This window comes from Scleropages formosus, chromosome 10 (genome assembly GCF_900964775.1).
Source record: "Scleropages formosus chromosome 10, fSclFor1.1, whole genome shotgun sequence".
Lineage (NCBI taxonomy): Eukaryota > Metazoa > Chordata > Actinopteri > Osteoglossiformes > Osteoglossidae > Scleropages > Scleropages formosus.
The window spans coordinates 10,020,483-10,041,075 of NC_041815.1; the positions used below are offsets into that span (position 1 = coordinate 10,020,483).

A 20,593-nucleotide genomic window follows, 5' to 3' on the forward strand; every position below is an offset into this window, starting at 1 on the left:
CTCTGACCCTTAATCCAGGGTGCTTATAAATGAATTGCATGAAAAAAGGTTGCTGAAATGACGATTTGCTGTCCAAAGGAGGCAGTGGATCAAGAAAGGCAGAGAGATTATACACAAATTTAGACAAGATGATGAGGGTCTCCTTGAAATCCATGTTCCTTATTGGCAAAAAGAGAGACACAGTGTGCGTTTGATTCTCTTGCTAAAGGTGTTTGGATCATTTGTTGCCATGTTAACATTCCAGAGGGCTTCTTCCAGCAATAAGATTAGGGTTGTGAAATTGGAGGGAGGACTGGAAAGAGTGGCGTTGGAGAGACTGGAGAGAGTGTTGGAAAGAGTGATGTTACTGTGAGTGATCTGTCTCTGGGCTTCTGCCAGCAACATTGCTTTCACCCTGAATAAGAAACACCACTGATCATGGAATATTTAGGGATGGAAATGGGCCTTCATTCGTCTGGTGAACCTGCACATGAGGCCAGGGAGCATGTTTGTAATTACTGACATACAGTGTAGCATTCCAGAGTAGCACTGATTATACCTGTGCTAACTCTGGAAGCACTATGGGAAATGTAGTTCATTAGCCCCCTTAAGACAACACTGACAGCTCCAAAACTATCACTAACATTGTAACAAGAGACATTTTCTCACTCACCACAGTTTGGAGAGATATACAACAAGTGAAGGAATATTCTGCACAGTAGTGAATTGTACAGTGGGAATGTATATTTGTGTATGTGTGTCACTGTCTATATTTTGGTGTGAACTTCTGCAAATGCGTATGTATTTACATTACATTTACATTTATTCATTTAGCAGATGCCTCTATACAAAGTGATGTACATCTATTTGCATATATAAGCTTGGCACACATACTGCAAAGAGCTGGAGCACAGGAACAAAAAACCACCACACAATTAATTTGTTAAGTTTTATTGAAAAAAGCACAAATATATAAACTTGTGTATTCTCAATATACCTTACTGATAATGCTTGAGGTTTAATAGATCATGCAGCCCATATGTAAATCAAAGGCATACATAATTTATACAGTACATTCAAAAAGCAGTGCTGATTAAAAATAATCCTTGTCTCATTTATTCTGAAAACATCCTTTCATATCTCTTTGTAAAACTGGTTTTGTAACAGCAAATGCTGTGCAATAGAAACTCATAACACTGTATGTAATGCTAAAACCTGCAAAGGAAACTGAATAAATGTTGTAAAGACAAAAAATGAGTTGAAGATACTGGTTTTATTGACATTACCACATGTTAACACTGATATTAGCCCATTGACCTTTAGGAATTAATCATTATCATTATCAAAGATACAAACATCAGACCGCAAGCCCAATAACCAATTGCATGAATGGTGCAAGCTGCTGCAATTGCTCCCAGGTGCGTAGTATTTAATCATGCTTATAAGGCATCTCTTAACCCAACCTTAGCAGAAGAGAAACAGATATCACAGCGTGAAGATATTTTCCATAAAGCAACTGCTTCTCTAACATATTTACCCATAGCTCTCTGATTTGACCTCTGTTTTAACAGCTGATTTGTCCCCTTCACTGCTTCTAACATTGTATATTGAAGCTACTCTTTGGGCAGTGCTGTTGCACCTGTCTTCTGGCAGTGTACAAGAAAAGGAGTTCAAGTCCTCAAGGAGCTCTGAGGCCTCACACTCAACATGCAGTCACACAGTGGATTTGATGTCGATGACAATAGAGTAACGAACCAGCTCTGGGTACTGCTGGTCCTTCTGGATCAGGGGAGTTGGCACTGCCGACTTCTTCAGCTCTGGAGAGCGGTGGTCTGCCATCAGGGATGTGAGGGCTGCCAGTGACTCTCGTTTGTTAGAGGACACCTGTGGGACAAGAAGACCACACAAGATTACAAATATACAGGAGACAAAGATAGAGAGGACTGTAGGAAGACGTGACAGTGGAAAATGCATCATACATTCTGTAAATTTCTTAAACTTTTATTAAATTTTTTATTAATCATAGAATGTGTGTAGGCAAAAGATTTAGTGACAAGTTCTAGCAAATTTCAGCACTCAAAAACACAATGCTCCACCCTACCAAAAAAAATCCTTCACAAAATACTCACCACAGATGCTGAAGATTCCCTTCTATGCTTTTTGCTAGAACACATAAAATAGAAGAGCATATTAAATATCTGGGGCAACATCACCTCAGCTGATGAGTACTGATGTGCTGTGGTTGGTTTAGAAATAGGGGAAATGTTACATGTAGTGAATGCTTATGAATGAATGATGGCTTCTGGCGTAACAAGGCAAAACCGCTCTCTCTCTGCTTTATGCTGGTCTCGCAGAGCATGCACTAATTTATTCCTTGGTCTGCAAGAACTCTGAGAGATTTAACAGTGATTCCTGAGAGCCTACTTTCATTACGTGTCAAAGACAGAAAGGAAGACTACTTAGTATTCATTCTATGAGGAGTGGGGAAGAAGAAGCCACTAAGAGTAATACATGGGTGGAAAAATCACACTGTCTGTAATGTTCACATTTAAGGGTGGTGAAAAACTAATCTATTCAAGTCCTCTCCAGGTGTAATAAAGTGGGCCAGTTCAGGATGTCCAAATACTTTTTCTATTTGTTTTGTTCTATATTGTTACATATACTGAATGTTAACTTTTAGTGTGCAACTCATCATTAATATACTTCAGAGATATTAAAATACTTGTAAGGGCCAAGTTTGGCACCAAGCAAGTATGGAAATTACTCAATTTTTTTTGAAGAATCCAGTTGTTCATATGTACAGCACACGGCCTGCAAGAATAGGTAAACTACCCACTCAGCATTGCAAAAAATCTGCAACAGTTTCAGATGAATATAATTTAAGAAGTTTTTTAAAGAGAAAAAAAGTGAGACACACAGGCAAACAAACAAAACATCATGCTAGCATACAGAAAACTAATGTAATGTTTCTATTAAGGACACTTTGAATGTGCTTGGTCAAGTGATAAGGAAGAAGGATATGATGACAACTGAAAAAAACGCTGCCTTGAAACACCTATAAAGATTTCATCCTGTAATTTGCTTTACTGAGATCTTCAAGCAGCTGTGACAAAGAGACAACAGTACGTGCCGATGTCAGCCCCACAGCATCCTGTTTATGAATAATGAAGCGCCACATTGGGCGCCAAGGGGTGGGGGGCGATAAAGATCATTGCTTCCTGTTTGTCAGAACAGCTCTCTCCTGCGGTCTGTGCCGACCTACTACCTGTAACTGTATGCAGCTCGGCCACATGGCTCACCAGAATATGCAGAGACAAACGATGAGTATCAGCACGATCGCCACTGCCATGGAAAAACAGATCAACACAATGTTCCCTGCAAAAGCAATGCAACATGTTTAAGAGTCAAAGAAATGCAATGTGTTTGCTTAGAAATTGCCACAGAAAAATTAAGAGTGAGACTTCTGATTTGTAGAAGTACAACTGAGTACTCGTATTTAGGAAATAAATCAGTCCGTGGTTTCCCTACGTGTTTCTGGCCAAGATGTTAAGTACAATTCATTCAGCAGTTCCAAGGAGGTTGGGGTCTAGTACATTAAGTGGGCACTCACAGAGCTCCTCATCCTTGTCAGCCACTTCCACCTGAAGGAGAAGGGTGGTGTGGTGGTGGTAGAAGGATGCGTGACAGGTATACAGCCCAGCATCTTGCTCCGACACCAGGAACGGGAACACCAATGCCACTCCCTCAGTAATGGCAGGTGAACCGTCGCTCCTGTTTAGTGAGAGGAGGGACAATAGAGTTGCAATTAAGGAGCTGGCCAACAGACTTCCTCAGGTCCTCAACACAGCAAAGCAAGGAGTGGTCCTCTCTCTCAGCCCCAAAGACAACTGCTTTCATGTTACACAATTTTCCTCAAGCCATGAGAATACTGAAGAGTAAATGATCACTCCCAACCCTCAGAAAAAGCAATATTGCTTTCCCATAAACTATATAATTTTGCTTGCATTATTCAAATTATATTCAAATCATGATTCATTAGAACTTATTTATACCATATATCTGTAAAGCACCTTATTCTAAAAGTTATATATATTATGACCAGCTGAATGTAAGCTCCCTACAATCATGTTGACATGGTGGTGGGCCTAGTGATTTATGTCATCTGGAGCCAGGTACTCTTGGTAAGGTTTTCCCTTTGAAACAAGTTTGAGGTGGGGGGGCTCGCAAAGGCCCCATGAGTACACGTCCAAAAACTGAGTGTACCTTGCCCAGAACAGCATTACCGAGATCCTCCCCTATAGCCAGGTGCTGGGTTGGTGTTTGCCAGTGAGTGCCTGCTGTCCAGGTGACCCACATAACAAAGTTGCTTTGGTGGTATGGGGCCATCTTGTGAGCTCACAACCTGCAAGGTTTTGGGGAGGGGGTTGGGTGCAATGTGGCAGGCATGAGTGGCACAAACCCAAACATACTAGAGTTGGAAACTGGGTGATGTGGGTCTTTTCTGGTGGGGGAAGGTGCCACTGTGGACAAGAGGGTTGCTTCAATGCGGGTGTGGGTCACAGAGAGGAAAATTTTCACTTTTGCTTGTGCACATCCACCAAACTTGTGCACATCCATTCTCTTCTAACAGAAAGTGAGTGATGCACCCAAGAGGTTGTTGTCTACTGACTCTGTAGTCCTGCTGGGGGACCTCCATGCCTATTTTGGGAATGATAGAGATACTTGGAGGGACATGATTAGGGGTGGCTTGTTGCATCTGAGCCCAAGTGGTAAATTATTCCTGGACTTGTGTGCTAGCAACGGACTGTCCGTCACAAACAAAATTTTCAAACACAAGGAGGAACATGAGTGTACTGGTACCAAAGCATCTTGGGCTAAAAGTTAATAATAGACTTTATGGTCACGTCATCAGACTTGAGGCCGTACATTTTGCACACTCGGGTAAAAAGAGGATCAGAGCTGTCAACAGATCACAACTTGGTGGTGAGTGCAATTCGATGGATTGAGTGCTAGCCAGAAAGACCTGGGAGGCCCAAATGTTCTGAGAGTTTTCTGGGAATGACTGGCTGACAGCTCAGTGTGAGATGAAGTCAACTTCCACCTCCAAGCAAACGAGTCCTTTGTCCCAAGAAATGGACATGGAGTCAGAATGGATCATGTTCAATTCCTCAGTTGTAGATGCAGATGCTAAAAACACTGGTTTGAGGGCACTTGGCGTCTACCATTGGTGGACACCAGCAGTGAGTGAAGCAATAGACCTCAGCTGACAAAATATGTTTACCATGCTAAGATCAAGGAGGTAAACATCATTACTCTGTTCTTTAAGTGAATACACAACATGCAATTTTTGCTAGAGGCAGTTTAGTTCTGCTGTGATTTGTGTAGTCTGTTGATAATTTATGTCGATTTATCTGCTTGCAATTCAGAGGCACCAAAGAACCTTCAATCTATTTATTCACTGATGTTGAAGCAACATGTGACCAGCAAGTGGTTCTGCTGTAAATAAGGTAAATAAAGCATGTAAATGACGACAGGGTAAGGAGACAGAGTTTTTCAAATTTAAAAAAAATTACACTGATGTGGGGATGTAACTTATTAAAAGATACATGACATTATGAGAGAGATGCAGGGTAATAGAAAAAAAGGAAATGTTAATGATAGTGCTTTTTAATTTAAAAGAGAGTCGTTTTAATCTGTCCAGACATCAAAACTGTGTCAATGGGACTAGTGAAAGGACAGTGCTGAACAGGATAAGCAAACTGTGTTAATGCAAACATGCAACATGTGAACAGCATCAGCACAAAGTTAGTGTTAGTAGACTGGTGTTAATAAAAATAAGTGCTTTGTTAATTTTTTTAATGTTATCATGATGCTTTTGTCTAAACGGGAAAGGTTTGGTATTCATGAACATAGCTTTGTACTAATGAATATACTGCAGGCATTAATGAGTGTGCTATGACAATAAGGAGTGTGAAGGTGTATAGAGGAGTGTGGAAAAATTAATTTCTAATAGTATTTAAGGGTCTTCAGTGTCAACGACAGCCACTGAGACACTTATTAAAGCAGTGTCACATTAATCAGAGCAATATATCAATATAGTCAGCAACCTCAGTAACATTATACTGGGCATTATTCAGTGCTGACAAAAGCTGACAAAAATCTTGAGCATGCAGACACACCTGAAGCAGGTAAAGTTGAATCTTGGCATCTTGCCATGAACTCTGAGCTGGACCTTTTGGTTTCGAACATGTGCCTGTAGAGTTACCCTTTGCACTAGGTTCCTCCTTAAAACCAAGGTGGCATTCGCCAGTGCAAGGGAGATGTCTGTCAGAAAAACATGGGTCAGTCAACAGGAAAAAATAGCAAACCTGTCAATGAAAAAAAGCTGTTGTATTCTTGTGGTTTGTAGGCTGCAGTGCTGCAAAGTCCTGATTGGGTGGGCACAAATCCAAGAGACATAAGTGTACACATGCTTACAACAAACATTTAGTTATTTAGCAGAACCTTTTCTCCAAAGCAACTTACTTCCAAAGAGCTCTATGTAGTGTTATCAGCTCACACACCTTATTCACTAAGGTGACTTACACTGCTACATACACTACTTACAATGGGTCACTCATCCATACATCAATGGAACACTCTCTCACTGTCACTCACAAACTATGAGTGAACCTGACAATATCTTTATACTGTGGGAGGAAACCTCCACAGACAAGGGAGAACATGCAAACTCCACACAGACTAAGCAGGGATCAAACCCATGTCCTCTTACACCACCAAGGTGCTGTGAGATAGCAGCTCTATTTGCTGTGCCACCATGCCCCACTGTAAGCATACAGACGCGCTTGTAAACATTAACTAATGGGCAGTGTAATAGGACTAATTTGCTTTTTCTTATTATGCACAGAAGAAATAAAACCATATGATGAATGCAGGGTAAATTGTGGCTTGAAGATCTCAGTGAAAACACTCAGACATCTATCTATGGTGCTCTTTTAGTGTTAACTGGTTGTTCTCACTGAATTTGTATCAGTGTCACCAAAACTCTCAGCCTCCACAGAACATTTTGTAAACAAAAATTTTGCGTTATTGAAATTTCACCAGATCAAAAAACAATACTGCTATAGTTAAAAAAATAAATAAACATTTTAAAACCACAATGAAAAATGTCACAACCCTCAAAAAAAAATTGCGGCAATGAAATTTGTCTCAAATCACTCCAGCTATACCACATAGCGAACGTGGGGTCACTGTATGCAGAGAAAGTGCATACTGAAAGTACACGGAATGAGTGTACAGTGAGAGGGGTTTGATTACATCATGTATGTGTGTTAGACAACATATGCTCCTCCAAAGACTTTGCTGGACTTACTGTATCGAGGAATGTGCACAGTCTTGTCAATGCTAATGTGCTCAGTTTGGATGCGGCAAGTGAGATTCTGTCCCTCATGCAGGTCCAAAGGAAACTCATAGGTGCTGTTAGCCCAATAGCGAACTCCATCTGTTCTCAAGCATGGCTGTGTCCGGCCTGTGTTTTTCTCAGGAAGGACCCAGGAGAGATTAAACTCCATGTGCCAAGTGATCTCACAAACAGCCAGCCACCAGGACGAGACCTGCTGGTTTCTAATGGAGACCACTGGAACTGGGGGCTCTGAGAAAAGGATAGTAAGAGAGATATATATAGAGAGAGTGACAAAGACAGAAGGAGAAAGTGGAAGAAAATGAGAGAAAGCAAGAAGATAAGATTTCAATCTACTGAAAGGATGATCGCTAGGTCTAACCTTAGCCCTAACTCTAACTGTCATAAAGCATTATGGGTTGATATTGACCTTGAAATTTCATTGGTGACATAAAGCCCAAGAAATGCGTTGTAAAACGTACCCACTGCAGGTATACAGATTTCTTTCATGATCTCCTTCTCCAGAGCTTCGTGGGTCACAACACAGGTCACAATTCGTCTATAGAACGAGTGAGAGGGCAGTCGTGCTACACTGTGTACAGTGATGGACCCATTTTCAGAAGTCCAGTTGGTGGTTGTGACCTCAGAAAGCTGGATGGTGTTGTTGCTCCCATGGTCATTCTTGATGGTCCACTCAATGGCAGGTGCAGGTTTGGCGCTTTCTGCTCTGCACTCCACCAGAGTGTACTGAATGCCATCCTCCCACGCAGTAGTAGAATGCAGGCTGACGTCAGGGCCAACTGTCAGAAGACACATCCTGGAGGTCAGGCTGTAGCAGACCCTGTCAATCATTCTGTCAGCTAGTGGCAGTAGACGAACCCCAAGCACCAAGGAATAAAGACTGAATTTCCATTTTAATCTATAATAACCTTGAAACTGCTAAATGAAAATCTGGCAGTAGAAGAAACATATACTCTAGCTGCTGAGTGTCACACTGTGTTAAAGCTGTAAAAAAAAATGTAATGTCATTAAATTACACATTTCAGTTAAATGTGTAAATGATGTCTGAAAAATCTGATATTTCTACTTATATGCAAAGAAAGACAGGACATTACAGACAGGACATTCTGGAAAATGCACTGAAGTGGAAAAAATAACCAGTTAGGTAAACTGGTTATGGAAAACTAGCAGAGTGAAAGAAAAATGGAAAGATACATTTAATTTGTTCTGAAATTATTCTCCATAAATTTGTTCTCCAATGTTATGATATATAACTATAAGTTAAATGTAATTATTTTTACATAATGGCAAATATTGTGTGGGGGTGCGGTGACGCAGTGGGTTGGACCAGGTTCTGCTCTCTGGTGGGTCTGGGGTTTGAGTCCTGCTTGGGGTGCCTAGCGACAGACTGGTGTCCTGTCCTGGGTGTGTCCCCTCCCCCTCCAGCCCCCCTACACCCTGTGTTGCTGGGTTAGGCTCCGGCTCCCTACGACCCCGTATGGGACAAACGCTTCAGATGCCGTGTATGTGTAAGTAAATATTGTCCATTGCAACAAGACACGATTCTTAGCATTTAAAAATATTGCAAAATCTTACTGGATGAATAACGCAACTTCATTTTACACTCTTTGTCCTGTTGTGCACTACACTTCAGCAGAAACTGCTCTCTGTTACAGATGAGTTAAAAATGAGTCAGCAAAAAGTATATTACTCAAGTTAAATTAACTGGTTTATATCATTCCCTAATATTAGTAGTTGTGACCCAAAAAAGTTTTAGTGAATATTTTTAGCTTAATTAGTACTTTCCTTGATTCACTTACCCATCATATATACATACTAGGTCAAGTATGCATTGGGACTAAGTTTGCAATATTTCAGGAGGGTTTGTTCTGAACCATCAGTGAACCACTTGATTTTCATTTACTATGTTAACTGCACTAGTTTATGTCCCTTTGTGATATCTGAGTGGTGTAAAGAGAGCGCTGTTTGAGCTTGTGACCCACACTCACAGCATGCTGGAAGCGTGATCTGTTGGATCGCTGCACTAGACAGCGCAGGGTGCTGTATCACACACTCCACCAGGAGCTCCCTAGACAAGCAGATGGGTCGGAGCAGAATTCTGCTGACACAGTGTGTTTCGTTCTGGAATGTGTCGTTGGACAGGATTGTTCTAGACAGATCCTCAGGAAAAAGCCAGGACACACTGGCTGCTGGAATGGCGCCAGTGGCTGAGCACTGGAAGGCCCTGAGGTCTGAATTCACCCAGGTGTGAGTCATAATGATGGGAGGAACAACCACTGAAGGGATGGGGGAGAGAGTGAGATACTTTCAGTAAAGAGTAAATCGACAGTAAAAAATGTTAACTAGCAGTGTGAAATGAAAAGGAAATGCTTGTGATAGTATCTAAGCCGTCTACTATGCCTCCATGCTAAAAGCTACAGGGTGGGGCTACTGTACCTTGTGGCAGCTCTTCAGGAATAACCTGTATCTCCAGCTGCACTGACACCTTGTGTTGGTAGTATGAGGCCTGACACTCATATTGTCCAGCATGGGCCAGTTCCACGGGGCCACCAATCCACAATGAGCTACCAGTCACAGTCATATCTTTGGGGAGGGAGCCGTCTTCCCTAGGAAAAAGAGAAATCAAAATTGTTGCCAAAGGTAAAACAGATTCTGGGTACTGCTAAGACTCAATAGGAAAAAAGGTGTGTGTTTCACCCATACATTATCTATCAATCTATCTATTCATCCATCCATTCATTTATCCATCTGTCATTCATTGGTTTCGCTGCTTAAGTTACCAGAGAAATTTAGGTTGAGTAGGCTTACGATTACTTTAAGCAGAGCCCTTTGCTGCTGCTTACCACTAGACAGACAGCTGTCTGACACAAGCCATTGTAAAGGGTACGTGGAGGTCATGAGAGCTGGGCCTCCGGGATTGACATGAAATAGCTGATCGTGAATGTGACAAGCAGTGCTGAGGTGTGTAAGGCAGGAAACACGCAGTTTGGTAAGAGAACTTTGATGAGAAGATTGTTGAGGCAAATGTGATTTTCTCACTTTTTTCTCATATCCGCTTAACTCAAGATTTACAGGCCGTGTATACCTCACTAATAACTGACATGGTATTAATGTACTTTTATACTTTATGAAGCAAGGACAATATGAAAAACACAAGATACTCAAGCATTGTTTAAATTTGTATATAGTCCTCATATTGAGGAACATGGTGTATGGTTATGATATTCTCTGTTAGTGTAAGCTGGTTTTTATGATGTTTCTATACAACTCTAGAAAGCACCATTGTAAAAGCACCAGTCTGTATATACAACCTCCTCTACATTATTTGTCATGAAAAAATAATTGGTCCATGGACAGCAAAATGTCACTTAAAATTCATGAAAAATCTAAACAAAAGATATTTTTAGACATGACTGTAATAATGCCAACATATTTAATCATACTTGTAATAAAATTATTATTTATAGATGTTTTATTTCCATTCATATCCATTATCAAATCTGTGGAGTGGATAGCAGTTCTTACTTGGTGCAGGTAACCTGGTAATGTGGAACATTTCCTGCCACCTCAAGCTGGATGCTTACATTGCTATTGCCCTCTTCCAACAGTATCTGCCCCGCAGATGAACCCCCTGGGCTGAACACCTGCATTGAGAAAAATCCTGGGCACACAGAGGGTGCAGGGAGGGTTCAGTGATCTGGGATTCCCCAAGCTGTCTAGCAGCTACCTGGTCTGAGCTTTGAGCTGGATAGAAAGAGCAAGAAGCTGGTTGGGGATGGGGCTTGGCCCCATAACTCACGGTATGTGGGCAGGGAAGAGGTTCTCCTCTGCTCATATAGAAATTTAGGGTGATTAATGATGCAGGTGACATTCCAGCCCTCATGCAAATGCACAGGGAAGCGGAGGGTGCTGCTGAGTGTCTCCGTGTCATTGTATGCACGTCTGTCCTGTTGCATCTTGTCCGAGATGTTCCATTCCCTGAATGTGTTTTCAGGCAGAGACCAGGTGAGGCTTGGGGCAGGTCGTCCTCCTTCAGCCCTGCAGGTGACCTCATGAAAATCCTCCATTTTCTCTTGAACCAAGTTTGTTTCCATTGTCAGAATAGGTGCAACTACAATGAATATGATTTCAGGGCAGGGTTAGTTATAAACACATCTTCAGCTGACAGGACAGAACAGAGTTGTAGGTAGAGAGCTAGTACCAAGTGGTTGTGTGACATCATCGCTCTGTGCTTTCCAGTGCACATTTTACATGCTGTGACAGACAGTTGTTGGCTGTGTCAGGCTGTGTGGCTTCACAGAGGTATAAATGAAGCATTAAGATATTCAAAGAAGTGTGCATCTTGAGCTAAGTGACCTGTACTTCTTGGTGTTAGTGGCACAAGCATGTTGTAATGTAGTAAAATGCCCAGGAAGGTGGGGCAGCCACTGTTACTTGGACCTAAGAATTTTTGTTTTTCTTTCCTGTTGCCAGATGCCTTATAACAGTGTAATTCTTTCACAACTGCCTTTGGTTGTTCCACTCATCTGGTAGTTATCTTGCAAACTTGTAAGCACTGTTGTGATTTGTATAACTTATCCCTGTTAGCTGTCTTGGATAAAGGTTTCAGCTAAATAATAATAATAATAATAATAATAATAATAATAATGGCTAAAAATCTGAAAATCAGGTCAAACAGTTCCCAAGACAGACTGGAAAAGTATGAGTCTTTGCCTTAACCTAACCTGGTCAAATGCTCCCCTGAAAAATAAACATAAATCATTGGTTCATATGAGAGAAAGACTGCATAAAGACGCATGTGCATGAGCAAAAGGTAGCGTTTGTTTTGTGTGCATCTGTCTGTGGTTACACAGCTGAATTCAACTACTGGTTTGACACAGGAAGCACAGTCAGCACAGACACGCGCAACACCTGCGGTCCTTGGGGAACAGGTGAGCAGACAGGAAGCAGGATGGAGTTCACATACTTTACAATTCACTGAGAACATTTCACATGGGCTCACTTTCATGATTCTTAAACCTACTCCAACAAAACTTAAAGACAAAGGAAAGTGTACTTTTAATTTTTGGTTTGGAGCCCTAAAGAGGGACTCATAGCTGCTGTCAAGTGAGGATGAATGAGCCTCCCTCGAAGACACCTTTGATAGAAAGAGAAGGGAATTTGGGGTGGCAGGTGGTTGTTGACAAAAGTGCATGCAAGAATATGATGGTTGGTGGACATCTACAGTATGTATGTTTAGGGTGATCAACAGGATGGTGTAGACAGAGATTTGGTCATATTTTTCCACTAAAACTTAATTTTTACTAACTTTAAACTGAATAAAAAATCAGATTTCTGAATTTACTGGCAGATTTTTTTAAAGTTCTGTCTTTCAATGCTTCCTTTGAGAACATCCACAAGGGAAAAATATATATTAGATTTGATTTTTTGGATATATATCCTTTCATCACCAAAGAATAGCAACTCTAAAAAGTACACAAGGGCACACATTAACATGTGCCTGCATGCATTTAAACACACAAAAGTAGCAATGATCATGAAATGCCTACATGTGACGTACAAGCACTTACAGAAAGTTTCTGTATGAGAAGTAATGCACCATATAAACACTATATGTTTTCTATTGTCATTGTCAGGGAATTGCACTACATTTCCCAACTTACCAAAATGCTTCACTTCCACTCTCACATGAGTAGGGGTAGCTAGGGCTCTGTGATTGACAGCACAGGTGACATAGCCCTCATTCATAACATGGGTGGCAAACTGGAGCACACTGGTCTGAGTGAAGGTCCCATTAGGGCCCTCGAGTGATGTGGTGTTAATAGAGAATGCCTGCCCACTGGCCTGCTGGCCATGGACCAGCCAGAAAAGCTCAGCTTTAGGTCTTCCGCCAGTGGCAGAGCAGATGACAGTCTGGTAGTGCAGCCCGTTCTCCACAGCCTCCTGCACCTGAGTGTGAACTGAGGGTGGAGCTTCACAGAGGGACACAAGGTGAGACCAGTGTGGAGTTATACTTGAATTTTTTCATGAACTGAAAAAAGTGATAAGAACATACTTGAGTGACTGTGATGATTACTTGATTCATTAAATGCAAAGTCAGTCTAATGCTTTGCCTGTGAAGTACATACACAGTTCAACAAGAGAACTGTCTATAGTCCTGACCGCATTTTGACCTTACTAGAAAGAGTTTATGAAGAATGAAACGCAGACCTTGAAATCTGATATATAGGTGATGCAGGCAGAGAGAATCACACTAAACTAAATTTAAATTTCTTTTCAACTGACTTGATTTGATAGCTTAGACTTAATGCTGCATGCTAGAGAGATAAAGAGGTTCCCAGAAAGGGACAGTTCAGGCAATTCATATTTAAGAGAGTGCAGAGCCCTATTCCTTTTAAGGACATGTGGTTAATAAAAAATGTGTTGTTAGCTTTTCATTTAATTTATTATATTGTTTTTGTCTCTTTGAAATATGCAGTTGCAAATCATATCTAAAATATAATTTTAAAAGACATAAATGGAAAATGATTAAATAAAAATGTAATTAATATTATGATGAAACCAGAGACTATTACCTGAATGATCTATGTATGAATGTTTTAATCTCAGTACCTGAGTCTGCCTTCTTCAAGCTTACCCATGATCCTGAGGGTCACTTTTCCTTCTGTTGTTTCTGATCCTGTGAAGAAGCTGCATTTGTATTCCTGTTCATCCTCCTTGCTGGAGACATTCATGGTCACAGTGAGGTTGCTCGAGGAAATCGGGATCCCAAATCTATTGTCATTGATTGTGACCTGCTGCATAAAGTACACAACAAGCTGTTTCCATTTTCCATTTGTTTGCTCCATGGACCACGAGGAATATAGGATGGCAGACTGGCCTATGTACTGGCACCGCAGAACCACATCCTCTCCCAGAACTGCCCACACATTCTTCTCCACTTCAATGTCAGAGCTGTCAGCTGCGAAAGACAAAGTGCCAAATGCATCAGAGGATCAGCAGTGTTATGGTGAAAAATCACTGGTTTTTCACCAATCTAAGTGTCAATAGGGGGGTGCAGTGGTGTAGCAGGTTTGGCTGGGTCCTGCTCTCTGGCAGGTCTGGGGTTCGAGTCCTGCTTGTGGTGCTTTGTGACAGACTGGTGTCCTGTCCTGGGTGTGTCCCCTCCAGCCCTGTGCCCTGTGTTGCCAGGTTAGGCTCTGGTTCACCGCAACCCTGCTTAGGATGAGTGGTTTCAGACAGTGTCTCATAGGCAGAGAACACACCTGGAATATTGATCGGGTGTGAAAGTACAGGATCCAATTTCATACTGTAAGGATACAAGGACAACTCTACTTATACATTTAAAATATACCAAACCTATTTCTTCAAAGAAAATGAGAAATAAAGTACAGAGAGTCTGATTTAATGCCATTTTTCTCATCCTTGCTCCCCAGAGACTGTGTTAATTTGTTAGTTGTCTGGTCATTTCCAGCCTGTAACACACTGCTCTGCAGTCCTGTTTCTCTAGCTACAGCTCATTTCTGGTAGATTCAGTAGGTTTTCTAGGATGTTTTGCTAACCATAGACAGACAAAGGTGTATCCTTGTGAAACACAGAAATGACTAGAAGTTTCAGTACTTTTGAAGTGCAGGGGTTGCGAGCGATGTCTCTTTGTATTCCTGTGTGAAAGCGTGTGTTCAAGTATATGGACTTGTCTATCTTTCTGGTTATAAGGAAGTGGAGAGAAGCATTAATCAAGAAAATCACTAATAATAATCCTACTAATAGTGATTAGTGGAGGAAATTTAGACATATCTGGAAATGGAGGCTGAAAGATTAGCATTCAGCCAAAAGATAACATGCTCTGGGCTCTGAAACAGATTTTTTTATACACACCAAGACCTCTGTGCATGTCCCCTTTAACTTCCCCATTAATTTCCCCCTGCAACTCACATCTGGTCAGCATCCTACCACAGATGCCCCACTTCATCCATCCTGTATCTAGACACCCTGCATTGTTCAGCTAGTGCCTCAGACCCTTAGAAGAGGACAGTGTTGTGTCAGGCAGATAAATAAGTAGGTAGATTATTACACATAGCAAAATAATAAGTAACTCTTTCAAATTTTTGGTCTCTACCTTAAGAAAATGCAAAACATACAAGTCAATTATCATATAAGTCAGTGAACATGCATGCTGATGGATAATTTGTTAATTAATTAATTAATCAATTTAATTCAGACTTTTCATTTGTTACAAGAATTGTCACATACTATTTGCAATGTATTTTCTGTTCATTTAAATCAGTTTACTCCAAAATCAATGTCAAATATATATCAGCTGGTGTATACTTAAAGGACAGATATTTACAACTGTACACGATACCTGATTTATGCAACTTGAATCAATCAGCTTTACTGATTTGTATTTATATATTGTTAAAATCTGTAACAATTAATCTGCATGTAGATAAAGATATAGCAATAGAGTGACAATTGGATTTATGGATAAAAATACCTCTGTATTACATATGCAATAGGTCACCCAGCAGTCAATACATTTAAATGAAAGGTCAACATAAACTATACACAAAAGACTTACCCAGCACATTTACACACACTAAGCCCAGGAGCAGAAGAACTGAACCACCCATTTTCTCATTAAGCAGGAGAAATGAGTTGAGTGTTTTTAAATGTGTGTTTGTGTGTGTGTGTGTGTGTGCGCGTGCGTGTGTGTGTGTGTGTGTGTGTATGTGTGTGCGCGCGTGTCTGTTGTGAGCTCTGTATGTCTGTCTGTCATTGTATCATCTAGGTAGACTATACAGACACCAAGGGGTGGCCACAGTCATCTGATGTGCTGGTTTGCATTACCACCCCTCTCAAAAAAAACATCACCATCTGCGAGGGTCCTCACAGGAACTCCTCAGCTCTCCGTGTGGTTGCTCAACAGTAATATTCATCAGTGACTATACATGGGCTTGTGTGTTTTCATCATATTTTTGTTATTGCATCTACAAGTTCTCACATTGTGCTTCTTACTTCTCAGTGTTGACAGCTGGAATGCAACTGACAAAGCAAAGCTCAGAGTTTCTCCCTTTCAACCTCAAGCTCTTCTCGCACGCGCCACCCAAGTGATATTTCACACGTACATTTGCTTCCTAAGCCGACTGGAGCTTCCAGACCTTTTTATATGAAACCCAGCTCTTTCTGCTGATGTTTATTTTCAATGGCAGTAAAGGGATCATTCTTATCTGATAGTGACTGAAGTCAAATTAATTTGCTATTCAGTTTGGTCACTCTAGCTGCAGTACAAAACATTATTCATTCTATATATTTTAATCTACTAACCACATTTAAAGTATTAAACAAATTTTATATTTATTCCTACTGTACCCAGAATGTATCCCCTACTACTGATTTTAAGCCGAACAAATTAATATCCAGTTCCTGTGTGTTCATAGATCATAACTATCTTTGCAATGAGAATATATTTCATCTTCTTTTTGGATTACAAGTAGGCCTAAGTGATGTTTCTGTGCCCCTTTCTGCAATCCACGAAAAGCTAATGCTTTAACTGGTTTGTTTCTACTTCCAGCACTGCACTACTTCATTATCAAGAACTCACAGATTCCACTCTTGCATTTATAAAATTCCCAATGAGCTGCACTCATTGAGATCACTAGCCATTTTTTACATCTGAAGGACATCCTCTGCCTGTTCTTCAGTTATCTTTTCCCACCTCGAGTATCGGACCGGTCACTTTCTCTGCGTCTGCCCCCATCATTACCTGTTTTCTGACCTCTTTGACTCTGGCTCATTGCTGCTATGCAATAATCTTATTGCCTTTTTTTGCCGTGGTTACTAACTCACCAATAGGGATTTTTTCAATAAACTGCTTAAGAGTTAAACTCTTGGTACAAAATAAACTTGCACAGGCACAATGCATTAGTGACTGCTTTTAAATTGCTTAAAATCACCCGGAAAAAAAGATAAATCCAGTTTCATTGAAACACTGGCATTTTCATGTAAAGAATATGTTAACCAGAATATTTTGAGGATCAAGTTATTTTTAAATTTTTATCTAATAAATCTCCACACTTCTACCATTGTGTCTTTCGATTATCGTGTGGTTTCAATGGGATGTAATGTTTGTCCTTTTGGAATCATTTCCCTACTTAAACGGGTGTGAATGGTCTCAGGAAAGCAACTGGTCTACCAGGTCTCAGCAGATCTTTCCTGGTTTTTCTCACACCATCTCTGACATACTCTACATCTCAGCTATTTCCCCAAACTGGCAGTTACACAGGCAGAGACAATCAACTTCTTGTGGTGCAGTGTGAAAGACACACAAGGTACCAAAGATGCTGAGTCATGAAATGGTGTAACGGAGCCAGGTAGTGAGCAGGCAGAGGAGGACAACACCCTGAGTCATTCAGAGAGGAGCAAGGGAGCAGTTTCACCACATTGCCAAAAAGCCGTTTGAGGTTTCACTGCCTGCACCTCACTGTTTCTGTAATGCAAATGTACTTTTTGCAACTGTTTATCAACTGAAAGAAAAGCATCAAAAGTATCAGCAATCAATAGATATAATATACCAATACAAAATATACCAAAAAAAAAAAAAAAAGAAAAAATCCCAGTTACACTGCACAGTCCCAAATTTCTGTTTCTAATCACCTTCTCCACTTGCAGATAAATTTACTTGCCTCAAGAACTATTTGCAGTGTTTTCCAACAACTGCTGTAGGATAGTTGCCAAAGAGCACACTGGTGCAAAATAGTACCAGAGCAGCAATATTGAGCACAGTCCCTCATGTGACAGACACCGTTTTTAGAGCAAAACAGGATAAACGTAGATCTACTGAGTTGAGTCATCATTCGCTGTTACTTCCTCCTAAACCTTTGTCAATGATCACAAATTACAAATCTCCAACTGAGGTCAAAACAGGATGGTGTGAAAGTATACCTTCATCTTTTGCTCTGACCCTTTCAGGATCAATTGCGATTAATACAGTGAAACCACTTCAGGCAACAAATGCAACCGTTGGTCTTGGATCTATGGGAAAATCTGCTTCACTGAGATTTAGCAATGAATCAGGTCTCTGTCTTAACTGACAAATGAATGACGCCAACTCATCTCTCTTTGATGTTACCTGGCCACCAACTGTCACTTAGAAAACTTTGTCATGCCTGCTGTGGTGCAGGAAATCCATGTGGCCCAGCTTTGATTTTGCTAGCTGATGGGTAAATATCTCACACCCGAAGCCAATACTTTGTAATCCAAATTTAAAATGGCAAGCAGCATGAGCTTACCAGTTTCCCTCCGTTACATCACATGAAAACTTCTTTGCTACGACTCTATTGAATAACAGAAGTTTAGAAGAAAATTTTGTCTTCTGTTACTTTGGGATTCTGCCAGGTTATGGAAATCTTGAGCTGAGTAATAATCCTATTGAAAAAGAGGGGAAAGACATTTATATATTCCAAAAAGATGTCACCAACAAATATATCATGATTGAACCTTTCCCAGCAGGTATCGGTGTTCAGCATAACTCTTTAAAATGAAATGGCTGAACTCATCAGTGGGTCTCCACTCAAGGGCTGAAGGCAATGTCGGGGAAAGAGGTATGATCAGTGAGCCACATCCAGACACAACAATAATGTCGTAACCCCTCTAGCTTTGCAGCATTTCCTGCTCAAAACACGTTCATCTACTTGTTAGTTTATAAGTGTTCATCCCCACAGACAGATAAATGCCTTTCATATTAAGATGATCCCACCTTTTATTGTTACAGACTGTTAAAAATATTGCTTTCTTAAGGCAGTTTAGAATTGTTCCTGTCATGGGAGAGTAACTCTTGTTTTCTGTGGCAGACATTTAAGTGTAGAGTGGATCTGGCAGAACTCTGAAATGACAGTAATTTCCAAAAAAAAAAACTGAAAATTAAAGATGTAAGATAAACTAACCTTGATCACTTAAGTGCTATATTAGAACCCATATTTGCTGTATTTCACCTCTGATCTGTTACAGACAACCATTTTGCAGATTATCGTATCTTTTTTCATATTGTTTTTCCTTTTCTTTTACACATTTTTCTCTCTCAAATAGAATAAATGAATTATAGCAAAAGAAGTTTGAGTGGGAAAGAAAGCCCAGCTCGCATTACTGCAGTGTATCAAATCTATTGTGCCCAGAGAGCTGTGCAGTTTAATAGTGTTGAGCAGTGGCAGACATCCAAAATGGCTACCAAAGGACAGTCTATTTTTCAAGAGAGTTAGCATGAACACACTTAAGTAATCTTTAAGTATTACCCAGCCTGGATGTTTGGGCTGTATGCCTGTTACTGTTCATGGCATAAAATTCCTGAGAAAAGTGCTGACATTCATGTTAAAAAATTAATGTTTTAGACTGATGTTAAAAAAATTCTCCTTGGTCTTTTCCTCTCCAAACATTTCTCCAGTGGCAGTGAGCACTTTTCTTAATTATCATTTTTCATTGTTGTAAAACTCTAATAAGGTTTGTTGTTTTACTCATACTTTGTATGTGTACTGTATATGCACATACATGGAGTCAACCTAGAGGACATTCTTTAACAAACATAAAACATGACTGTACTCCCAATCAAAATTCAATCTAATGCCTTTATGGGTGTGGAACAGTACAACAGGCTTGGAGAAAGGTCTCAAAAAGAAGAGGGGAGCACATTTATCAGCATTCTGATGCCACGTAAAATTTTCTAGTCTCATAAAATAGCACCAGTAAGTATGCACTGTTTTCCAGGATTTGATAATGAGGAAACCAGCACAGAGACCCTGGCCCTGCACTAGTCTTTCTCTTGATTTGACTGAGACAAGCATTTGAAAATGGAGTGCCAGTTCCAAACACACACACATTTTCAGAACCGCTTGTCCCATACAGGGTCACGGGGAACCGGAGCCTACCTGGCAACACAGGGCGTAAGGCCAGAGGGGGAGGGGACACACCCAGGACGGGACGCCAGTCCGTCGCAAGGCACCCCAAGCGGGACTCGAACCCCAGACCCACCGGAGAGCAGGACTGCGGTCCAACCCACTGCGCCACCGCACCCCCCCCCAGTTCCAAACAGAGGCCCTTAAAGGTTTTCAAGTAACTTGTTAGCCAGGAAGCCCATAACCCTCCCTTGTTTCTTTATGTGCTGATGATTTGCATCATTGGGGAATAGATGGCATCATTGCT

General features: G+C 40.8%; 1 protein-coding gene across 5 annotated transcripts in view; it reads right to left on the reverse strand.

Annotated features, from left to right (window-relative positions):
* Positions 1 to 1,233: 1,233 nt before the first annotated feature.
* The window catches only part of LOC108938328 (uncharacterized), a 29,012-nt gene continuing 9,652 nt past the window's right edge, over positions 1,234 to 20,593 (reverse strand). The window contains exons 1-15 of one of the 5 annotated variants that reach the window (XM_018758825.2): positions 15,981 to 16,045; positions 15,335 to 15,419; positions 14,037 to 14,360; positions 13,063 to 13,371; positions 11,199 to 11,510; positions 10,925 to 11,060; positions 9,836 to 10,005; positions 9,388 to 9,675; positions 7,861 to 8,178; positions 7,352 to 7,630; positions 6,159 to 6,303; positions 3,590 to 3,750; positions 3,279 to 3,354; positions 2,109 to 2,142; positions 1,234 to 1,863 (exon numbers count right to left, since the gene is read on the reverse strand). In XM_018758825.2, the coding sequence (XP_018614341.2) occupies positions 1,693 to 1,863; positions 2,109 to 2,142; positions 3,279 to 3,354; positions 3,590 to 3,750; positions 6,159 to 6,303; positions 7,352 to 7,630; positions 7,861 to 8,178; positions 9,388 to 9,675; positions 9,836 to 10,005; positions 10,925 to 11,060; positions 11,199 to 11,510; positions 13,063 to 13,371; positions 14,037 to 14,360; positions 15,335 to 15,371 (2,760 nt within the window). In that variant the 5' untranslated portion in view covers positions 15,372 to 15,419; positions 15,981 to 16,045 and the 3' untranslated portion in view covers positions 1,234 to 1,692. Of the gene's footprint in view, positions 1,864 to 2,108; positions 2,143 to 3,278; positions 3,355 to 3,589; positions 3,751 to 6,158; positions 6,304 to 7,351; positions 7,631 to 7,860; positions 8,179 to 9,387; positions 9,676 to 9,835; positions 10,006 to 10,924; positions 11,061 to 11,198; positions 11,511 to 13,062; positions 13,372 to 14,036; positions 14,361 to 15,334; positions 15,420 to 15,980; positions 16,578 to 20,593 lie in introns of those variants that run through there. The other 4 variants (XM_018758826.2, XM_018758823.2, XM_018758827.2 and 1 more) reach the window with 4 other exon arrangements.